Source organism: Danio rerio, chromosome 5 (assembly GCF_052040795.2).
Source record: "Danio rerio strain M-AB ecotype USA chromosome 5, GRCz13ab, whole genome shotgun sequence".
Lineage (NCBI taxonomy): Eukaryota > Metazoa > Chordata > Actinopteri > Cypriniformes > Danionidae > Danio > Danio rerio.
Window position 1 is genome coordinate 79,848,173 of NC_141025.1, and position 11,446 is coordinate 79,859,618.

The following is an 11,446-nucleotide window of genomic DNA, read 5'->3' on the forward strand; positions in this document are numbered from 1 at the left end:
TTATTTTCTCTTTGCCATGATGACAGTAAATAATATTAGACTAGATATTCTTCAAGACACTTCAATACAGCTTACAGTGACATGTAAAGGCTTCACTAGGGTAATTAGGCAGGTTAGGGTAATTAGGAAAGTCATTGTATAACGATGGTTTGTTCTGTAGATAGGGGAGGCAGTGGCGCAGTAGGTAGTGCTGTCGCCTCACGGCAAGAAGGTCACTGGTTCGAACCTCGGCTCAGTTGTCGTTTCTGTGTGGAGTTTGCATGTTTTCTCTGCGTTCGTGTGGGTTTCCTCCGGGTGCTCTGGTTTCCCCCACAGTCCAAACGCATGCGGTACAGGTGAATTGGGTAGGCTAAATTGTCTGTAGTGTATGAGTGTGTGTGTGTGAATGTTTCCCAGAGATGGGTTGCGGCTGGAAGGCTATCTGCTGCGTAAAAAACTTGCTGGATAAGTTGGCGGTTCATTCCGCTGTGGCGACCCCAGATTAATAAAGGGACTAAGCTGACGAGAAAATGAATGAATGAATGTTCTGTAGATTATCAGTAAAATATATAGCTTAAAGGGGCTAATATTATTGACCTTAAATAGTACTTAAAAAATTAAAAACGGCTTTTATTCTAGCCGAAATAAAAGCATAAGAAGAAAAAAATATCAGACATACCGTGAAAAATGTCTTGCTCCGTTAAACATAATTTGGGAAATATTTAAAAAAGAAAAAAAAATCAAATAGGGGCTAATAATTCTGACTTCAACAGTATATATATTGTTTCAGCCTGGATATCACAATGCTGGGTTCCACACAGGTCCTTCATGTTGTCTCTACACAAATCTATTAAGTTAAGATTTATGTTAATGTTAAGATTGAACATAAAACAATTAAGCTGTCCCCAAAAACCTAAAGAGTTCAGCAAAAGTCATTTTCTGAGTATATCAATGTGCAAAATAAACATCACACATGAGGATTTCATGCTTTCTTTAGTTTTAAAACTTATGGTAACATTTTACTTCAGGTTGTATTGCTTAATATCACTTAATGCATTTACTAACATGAACAAACACTACATTTATTACAGTATTTGTTTGTGTTAATGAAAATACAGCCGTTTAAAGTTAGTTTATGTCAACTCACAGTGCATTCACTAATGTTAACAAGGATGAATTCAAATTGTATTAATGCATTAGTAAATGTTGGACTCTGATTAATAAAAGCTGTTCACGTACTGTTCATTAAGATAATTCATTAAGTAATGAAACCTTATTGCAGGGGTCGGGAACCTTTTTTCAGCAAAGAACCATTTTCATTTTATTTAGCAAATGTTTATAAAGAGCCATTGATACTGCTATAAATAAAACAGGTTTAAACAAAAACCTTTATGTCCACGCAAAACTCAAAAACATACAAATATAAGTCCATGAATGAAAATTATTAGAATTAATAGAACAATTAATTAATATAATTTATAATTTTTTAATTTATTTTCACCATCATCACTTATGAAGGTTGTTTGACGTTATGTGCACAAGATTACCATAGAAATGTAAGCTGTTTGCCCTTTATTGGTGTCGCAATTCAAGTTCAACTCCACGCTGCTGCACACAGACTAGTGGAAATAGTTTTCTTATTAATTTTGCTGTAAAAACATTACACTAAATAGGAACTGTAATTGTATTTTCAATAGAAAACATTTAGATTTCTAGTGACTTTTATAATTTTTTAAACTTCAAAATATTATTAAAGGGAGACAGCTGGAGAGCCACGTATTTTTTGCCAAAGACCGACATGTGGCTCGCAAGCCATATATTCCCTACCACTGCCTTATTGTAAAGTGTGACCAACAAAAACCTATTTAACTTTTCAGTGAAACTTCAGAAGATCACTGCAGTGAGTTTTATGAACAGCTTTACACTGTTTTTAAATAACTATTATATATTTTATATATTTCATTGTCAAAGCGTTAAGCTTTAATTAAGAAATGTAGTTGCTAAATGGTGGACATTTTACATTGCATTTGTGGGAACATACTGCTCAAAGGGTTAATTACAGTTACTAAAAATACACTTGGCTTAATAAATACTGTAAATAAATTCCACAGTTCTGTATAAATTGATTCAGAGTAAACACATTTTTGTTATTTGTTCTATTTTTCAACTACAGAAGGACATTTATCAACAAGATTTCACATGTAGATCATGAGTTTGATTCCCTGCACAATTATCACGCTTGAGCTGATGAAAATGTATGCCTTCTATTGAGATAAAAGCATCTGATAGATGCATCAATGTAAATAGCTGAAAAACTGAGAAGAAAACAGAAAATTGTTCATCTGTGAAACTGCATCAAATTGACCGCAAACATCAGACTGACTAAAATGTTTTGTGCTAATTCCACACAACCGCAGAATGTCAACATATCAAGTGACATGACTTCCCACAGATATTCATGGTTGACCAGTATTGGTGAAAACTAGGTTTTGTGTTTGACCATGTTATTATTATACAGACAAGCATGTGATTCATTTCTCAACAGTGCAAGGTCACACTTAACAGTAAGGGTTGAATCTATTCACTAACATGAACTCATTATAAACAGTACACATACACCATTTATGATTCAGAGTTCAACATTTACTAATGCATTATTAAAATCCATATTCATGCTTGTTAACATTAGTGAATGCACCATGAGTTAAGATGAGCTCCAGTTTCCCCCACAGTCCAAAGACATGCGGTACAGGTGAACGGGTAGGCTAAATTGTCCGTAGTGTCAATGAGTGTGTATGGATGTTTCCCAGAGATGGGTTGCAGCTGGAAGGGCATCCACTGCGTAAAACATATGCTGGATAAATTGGCTGTTCATTGAATGAATGAATGAAAATGAATGAATGAAGATGAACGACTGTATTTCCATTAACATGAACAAACACTATAATAAATGTATTGTTTATTCAGTTTAGTAAATGCATTAGTGGTTCCCAAAGTGGGGGTCAGGACCCCTCAGGGGGTCACAAAAATCAAATTAATTTTATTGAACTATTAGGATTAACACATTTTACTCATAACCCACAGAAGATAAAAATAGTAGTTAATAGTTACTGTAAAAAAAAAAGGTAGTTTTAAAAAAAATAGTGCACTCGCCCCTAGGTCGAGTGCACTATTTTAAAGGCACAGCAAAAGCATCGGACTGATTTTATAGCACCAAATTAAACCTTTACAGTACGCATGTACATTAAAAATAAATACAGGCCACAACTGAACATGGAGGATGATCTCTGAGTGGCGTTCTCCAAAATTAAATGAAAAATATACTTGAGCCTGTTGGTGTGTTTGCATGCAAGGTTTGTCTATGTAAAACCACCTCAGAGCATACTGGAGGTCACGAGTCACTGGCATTGTTATTTTGGGGGTCAAAGGCCGAAAAGTTTGAGATCCCCTGATCTAACACAACTTTTTTGTAAATGTTGTGTTTACATTCTCAAAAATAATCTACCTCCTAGGGGGCTAAATATTTTGTTGTGGTGCAAAAACTAAATAGCCTAAGGGGCCAAATAGTTTGTTGCAAACAATAAATAAATGAAAATCAAGAAATAAAATCCATCAAGAACTTATTGATTAATACATAAATAAGTTGATGTCTGAAGATGGTTCCTAAGAAGGCTATTATAATCTTCATTTCATTATTTCCATCTGCTGTGTGTAAATATGGCTTACAAACTTGATTGATTTTTGGAAAAGTGTACAAACAGCTGTGTGTGTGTGTGTGTGTGTGTGCTTCATCATTTACTTACAGCAGGAAAATTGGACATAATCAGCACAGACATGACAGAGAAGCAGCGCAGGAGCGCTTTTATTCATCTGACGTTACAGAAGTGTATTAAAGAACAAACAGGACATTATTGACAGCAAACATTCACAATTATTATCAATTTATACATTATTATATTCAATGAATCAAAGTACACATCATAAAACACTTTGATTATAGAAAGAAAAATCTTAAAAAACACTAATAAAGTTTCGTATTATTAAGATATTATATATTAAGAATACCTACAGTTGAAGACAAAATTATTATCTCTCCTATGAAATATGTGTTCTTCTTCAAATATTCCCCAAATGATGTTAAACAGATTCAGGAATTGTTCACAGTGTTTCCTCTAATATTTGTTCTTTTGGAGAAAGTCTTATTTGTTTTATTTCAGCTAGAATGAAAGCGGTTTAAACCCGTTTTAAGGTCAACATTTTTAACCCACTTCAGCAAAATTAGTGTTGAATTGTCAAAGATCCAGATCAAACCACTGTTATTTAATGACTTGCCTAATTACCCTAACTTTACCCTAATTAAGCCTTTAAATGTCACTTTAAGCTGAATACCAGTGTCTTGAAGAACATCTAGTCTAATTTTATGAGCTATGAGATAAGAGAAATCAGTTATTAGAGACGAGTTCTTAAATATATCACTTAAAAATCTGTTAAAGAGCACTAGGGGAAATATTTGAAAACTAATTAAAACAATAATAATTGTCTTCAACTGTGTATTTGGCTGGCAATTAAAAAGGAATATAAAATGCTGAATACAACACCTGGAGTTACGAAAGCTTTCATTTAAACTTAGAGCATTTGTCATTATTTTATAACGAAAGGCAGCAGATATATAATCAGTAAACAGTATTTATTTGGTCCAGAACTCTCAGTCATCTGCAGTTCACTTTAATACCAAGGCACTGTAATCATGGGTTAATCATCATTAATCATAAACACACTCTGGTGTTTACATAGATTCCTCAATGCATACTAATGTAAAACATTCTGAATCCTTCAATACACACTGTAAGTGCTCATACATTAATAATCACATTATATATCTATTGTCATACAATCTCATGTTTTAGTAACAAAATAGTAAAGAATTTAAAATGTAGAGTGTTTATTTGGCTAGCACACATAGTTAGTCTTTAGTTAATAATTAATCTTCTGTAAAGCAGTTTATTTAGTTAATATTTAAATATAAATTATCTGCTCTGGAGAAACTGTCTCACTCTGACTGGCTGAAATATGCTTAGCCACACCGCTTCAACTAGAGGTCTGCATTCCCGCGGGCGCCGCGGGACCCGACCAGATTTCTACGTCGCGGGTATAAATTTCCGAAAAAATCACGGGAGCGGTCGGTAACGGGTTTAATTTGGGACGGGAGCGGGCTGTCTAGCAATATCGCTCCCGACTCCCGAGTGAGCACGCGTATGTATGTGTGTAAATGAAATAGCGTGATGCTGTGTTTAGCTTGTTTGCTGCAGTTTGTGTGTGTGTGTGCGCACGCGCGAATGAGAGATATGTATGTATGTGTGTGTGTGTGTGTGTGTGCGCGCGCGAGAGAGAGAGAGACTGAGAGAGAGAGAGCTTTGCCTGTTTGTGCTTGGTGCTTATGAGTGTGTGTTAGAGGGCGCGCGCGAATGAGAGAGAAAGCTTTGTCTTTGTGTGTGTGCTTGGTGCTGTGCGTGTGTGTGTTTATACAGACAGCTTGTTATAGGCTGTCTGGACTGTATAACTGGGTGATTTTCGGTTTTGTTCTCCCCCCACTCTTTAGCGGGATCGGGCGCGGCGGATAGAAAACGGAGGCTTGCAATGCAAAAAAATGCTTCCTATTTTGAGTTTCTGTCTTGTTTCTAGTCCAAAATATCAATATAATTATTGAACCAAGAAGCATTTACTAGACCAGCAAGCAATATAGTCTTGTTTTCAGAAATAATGAGTCAAAATGAAGAGAGATTATCCTTAAAACAAGCGAAATATTAGCAATTATTTATTTATATGTATATATATGTATATATATATATATATATATATATATATATATATATATATATATATATATATATATATTATATCATTTACTTGACTCCTGTACGAGAGACTCCTGTTCTGTCTCTCTGTGTGTTTTAGGAGTCTATTCTGTGTGTGTGTGAGAAAGTCTCCTATCGTGTGTGTTTGTCTGAGAGACTCCTTTTCTGTGTGTGAGTGTGTTTACGTGTCAGCGATCTACAGGTCATAGTAGTCCAGGTGTTCTCCGGAGCTGTACTTGTCCTCCAGCAGCACGCTCATCAGCTTCTGAATGGACTGATCGCAGGTCAGCAGCTGCCCGTTGGCATGCATCTGGCTGAAGGTGTTTCTCAGCTCAGAGTCTGCGCAGCTGCTCCGCGCCTCACGCTGCATATCTGTGTCTAGAGGACCTGTGGGAGACACAGAGCAGAGGAGTTACACACAAACACTAGCTTTAGTTAGATTGTTGTTGTTTTCAAATACAATAAATCTGTTAATCTACAATTTGTAGGGGTGCTCAATCAATTTTGGTGGTTGCTCCTAATTTTTTGAAGTTGAGAATGCCAATGCTACCAAGTGAAAAAATTCATTTCAAGCCATGTCAGAGTAAGCACACACATACACACACATCAGCTGAAGGCCTGAACGCCTCTGAGCATCAATCCCATGACGCGTGAAAGATCATGAGCTCAATAAATCACTTTCATAGTTGAATTTCTTCTCAAATCACCTCCAGTTTAGTTCATGTTTACCCTGATCAGAGCTGATAGCCAGAAAAGTTTTATATTGATTATTTTAGCCATAAGTAGGGAGTAAAGTTCACATTAAAGCCTTCAGAGTCTCAATGCAAGTCTACAGTGTATATTCAATGTCTGATTATTCAGCTTTTTCACACTTTTAAATTTCTAATGATACATTTAAGTTAGTTTGCATTCATAATTAATAATATATCACCTTTAAGACCTCATTTACATAGCAGACCTTGATCACTACTTAAAAAATGAACAAGCAAGTGTGACACGAAGATCACTGAAGGATGTGATAAATCTGTGCAGGTTCTCTTCAGGCTTGTTGAGTCATTCATTCATTTTCTTTTCAGCTTAGTCCCTTCATTAATCTGGGGTCGCCACAGTGGAATGAACCGCCAACTTTTGTTTTACGCAGCGGATGCCCTTCCAGCCCATCTCTGGGTAACATCTATACACACTCATTCACTACGGACAATTTAGCCTACCCAATTCACCTGTACCACATGTGTTTGAACTGTGGGGGAAACCGGAGCACCCGGAGGAAACCCACGCAAACGCAAGGAGAACATGCAAACTCCACACGGAAACGCCAACTGACCCAGCCGAAGCTCAAACCAGCTACCTTCTTGCTTTGAGGCAACAGCACTACCTACTGCGCCACCCCCTTATTGAGTCATTTTGCTGAAAATATCAAGTTTTCTACGAAACAAGAATGAAATGATGGTGAAAACACGAAAGTAAAATAATAAATTACTGTATTACAAAGGTTCTTTCAAAACAGTTCATAAAGCCACATGCAAATAGAATTACATTCATTAATTTACGGTTACAATTTGGCATCAAATAAATTTACTAAAATGTAATTGGCTAAACAGACACCAAATTTTAACAAACCACTATAAATCAAATCAGAAAAGGCTGTATTTAAAGTTTGTATAGACAAGACATTTCCATTCAGTGAGATCCAATCAATTTTATTAGATTTGAATTCAAAAACCTGACAAATGTCTAAAATACAACACCTGAACTGTAGATTCAGCGACTGTGCACAATAATGCTCTCTGTTCCTCTGAATTATTATAAAATAATGTATAATATATTCCCTACTGAACGCGTTAGGACTATTTTTGAATGATTTTACACGCGTCTGCTTTAGGGAACTTCCAGAGCAAATGATCATATCAGATAATCAGGTCATAAAATAAAATGTTCCTTATCTGATTGAGCAGTGAGATTTCGATCATGCTCTACTTTTATCTGCCAGCCAGGAAAATAATCACGCCTGGTATTTTAATATGCCATTGGTATCACAAGAAGATCCAAGACAAATCCTTCTTTTAGTCCACCAGATGTGGTTTGGTTCTCCTGATTATTTCATGACCGCACCATCACATTGTTTACATGGTGCTTTAAAACGTAATGGCAATAATCAGTTTTGAGATTTAAAATACAATAGTGATACATTGCTCACGGTTATTACTGAAAGCTCTGGTGTGTTCACATTCAGTTCAGTTCTATTGGTTTCTTTAGTCTGGACTAAATAAATGCCAAATGCATCCTGGCTTGCTTAACACTGACTTACCTGCAAGCTCAAACCTAATTGTGTGCTGCTGTGAGCTGGGGTGAATGTACTCACTGTGCAACTGCATGACACCATTATAATCAGTTATGGCTTAATAAACTGTGCATAATGAGTGCCTGTGTAATGTGTGCTTTTATTAATTTTCTGGTCTTGTTTTGGAAGTGGCCATCTGCTGTATTGAAAAACTTTACTATGATGAAAATGAAGCAGGGCTCTCATTTATAAAGCTGCATAGAAACGAATGCACATCGGAATGAACCGACAACTATTCCAGCATGTTTTACACAGCGGATGCCCTTTTAACCGCAACCCAGTACTGGGAAACACCCATACACACGCTGTCAGTTTAGTCATCAGTTCCCCTATAGCGCATGTGTTTGGACTGTGGGGAAAACCGGAGCACCCGGAGGAAACCCACGCCAACACGGGGAGAACATGCAAACTCCACACAGAAACTGACCCAGCCGAGACTCAAACCAGCAACCTTCTTGCTGTGATGCCACAGTGCAAAACCACTGAGCAAAACCCTCAGTTCCTGCTAAAAATGCAGAAATAACGCTGAGAGAAGTGTAGTGCAGTAATCCACATAACAATAGGTGGACGGAAACACAGCTAATATTCTCACCATGATGCTCATTATGTACCTGGAGCGTAGTTCAGCACTCGGAGCTCCGGCTCCTCCTCTGCGAGGACGCGGAACATCATGTCGCGTGCCGCCTTGCCGCTGCAGTACTGAACCCAGGTGGGGAAAGGCCGGAGTGCGCACAGCGAGCTGATGTTCACGATGACGCGGGTCAGCCCGGAGCGCTTCGGGTATGTGCGGAGGACTCCCGCCGTCAGACAGAGGGCGGAGCTTACATTCAGCGACAGGTATGAGTTCAGCTCTTCCATATTGGTGAAATCACGACAGTAACGAGACACATCACCGAGAGAAGCTGCAGGACACACAGCAGCAGAACATCAATCGCTTATACAAAGTCAAGAGGACAGATAAAGCAGTGTTTCCCAAACCTGTTCCTAGAGGCACACCACCAACAGCGCATATTGTCAACGTCTGCCTTATTCTGATGAGCTGATTCAGGTGTGTTTGATTAGGACGAGGTATAAAATGTGAACTCTTTGTGTGCCTTCAGGAACAGAGTTGGGAAACACGGAGTTAGAGAACAGAAAAGTTATGGAGTAAAAGCTTCCAGCAGTTCCAGTATTATGGATGTGACATTTGCAGTAAAATCTCAAAACATAAATCGACAGAGGAAGTATATGTTAACATTATATTGAAACATATGTTTATATTTTTCAAAACAACATGGCCAGAGTTGTGGGAGCAGAAAAATACCAATTTTATATTTTAAATTAGGGAAATATACATGCGTTATGGATGTGACAAAAAAAAAAGTCCAAGTTTGCAGTATACAACATACTTTGTAGAAATTCTGTGAATTAAACTGCAATCAAAAGGATAAGAGTTGGCTCACTATAGAACAACCATGATTGATTTTATTTGGTTTTAGATTTTTGCATTTATGAGGAAAAAGCTTTGTTATGGATGTGACATCTCTCCATTATGGATGTGACGGATGAGAAATGTGACTTTGGTAAATCAAATATAATAGTTTGAAAACACAGACAATTACATTTTTGAGTATTTTTAAAGCACTGTAAAATACAAACACACACACACAAAAAACGCAGAAACAGGTTTACTCTTTTGGCAAAATATATAAAGAAATATATTTAGATGTATATATAAATATATATATGGAAGAGATCTTAGTCCAGCACTTATAAAACTCAAGCACTTTAGGAACATTTGTTGTCCTTGTGCAAGGTTTAAGTTATTTCATCACGGGGTAACATTTAACTTTACAGAGATGTTACGTTTCCTCACACCAAGTAATGATTTCAAAACAATCTCTATACAACACTAAATGTATCCACAGACATAAACAACCGAAACAATCACATCAACAAACCATTGAGATAACAAAGGATATATTATACATTGAATGCTTACCACTGAACTGAGGTTTAGACATGCCTTTCTCTTTGGTCTGTAGACAAGCGGTTTCACGTTACGTTAGGCTCACCTTATGTCAGGTATTCAATAATAAAAAATAAATTTTACGTTACATGGAATTATTCGATAACAAGACGAGAAAGTATAGCTATAGTGAGTCAGGCCGTTACAAAACGACGGTTGATTTTTAAATGAAGGTTTTGACCGTTAGAATTTAGGCGCGCAGAACAGAAATTCAAATAAATGTGAGGTTTTGATGCCATCTAACGTTCCTCATTATTACTGAGTAAATCATTTATGACTATTTTAATATTTAACTAATTATTCCACATCTTGATTAATTTAAAATTTTCATAAATGCTGTATTTACAAATTTAGTTCTGTAATTCTGCAAAATATAGCTCATGAATTACATGAAAACAAACATCAAACATACAAAACAAATCAAATCATAAAGGTTATGTATGTTTTTTTTTTTTTTTTACGTGTCCCCTCTTGAAGTTCTGGGAAAGTTGTTTTATGGTTGGAAAAAAAGTTAAATCTAAAAAGAATTCGCAAAACGTTATCTTTGGCTTTAAAAAACTAACGTTAACAGGAATCAAAATCTAACGTTAAGGGAACGTTGAGTGTTCTCTGACCGGCGTTATGGAAGAGCAGCAGGTGCTGGATGTCCGGCTGGATATCTCTGGTCTCGGCAATGAGTTTTTCCACTCCTGCTTCACAGCCCAAATCCACCGGGACGCAGCGGACGGTGAGGCCGGTCTCCCCGCGGGTCAGCGCGCTCTTCAGCTCCAGCAGCTGCTCCTCCGACCGAGCCGCGAGCACCAGTACTGAGCCCGGAGATACACGTGCCGCCACCGACAGAGCCAGAGCTCGGCCGAAGCCCCGGGATGCCCCGGTGATGATGACCAGTGCTTTCCCGAATCCCGAAGCCGTGCTCATGATTCCCCAAGGACTGACGAGAAGAGCTGCCGAAGAACCGGAGAGTTCAGCATCGATTAGTCACGCCTCCGGAAGACACGAGAGACCCCGCCCACTTTATGGGTTATTAATAAAATAATAAACTGTGAAATAGAAAATTTATGACTCCAGGAATACACAAAAGAGTAAATATAAAACAAAACAATAGACAAATGAGTGAAAATAACAAACAATACTGTAAATGGGGTTAAAAGAATGCTAAAAACATCAAGAAATAATTAAAGAATCAGAACAGTGATAAATATATATACAATAAATCTATACAAATTTATATTAATAAATATATACAAATTTAAACAATTTACT

The 11,446-nt window shown here is 37.0% G+C and overlaps 1 protein-coding gene across 1 annotated transcript; it reads right to left on the minus strand.

Moving 5' to 3' along the window:
* Positions 1 to 3,814: 3,814 nt before the first annotated feature.
* Positions 3,815 to 11,161, minus strand: spra (sepiapterin reductase a; the record flags this gene model as incomplete). Its single annotated transcript, NM_001024430.2, is given in 5 exon segments — positions 3,815 to 5,074; positions 5,609 to 5,798; positions 5,857 to 6,221; positions 8,787 to 9,077; positions 10,798 to 11,161. Coding segments are annotated over 3 exon segments (786 nt in total).
* Positions 11,162 to 11,446: the final 285 nt, after the last annotated feature.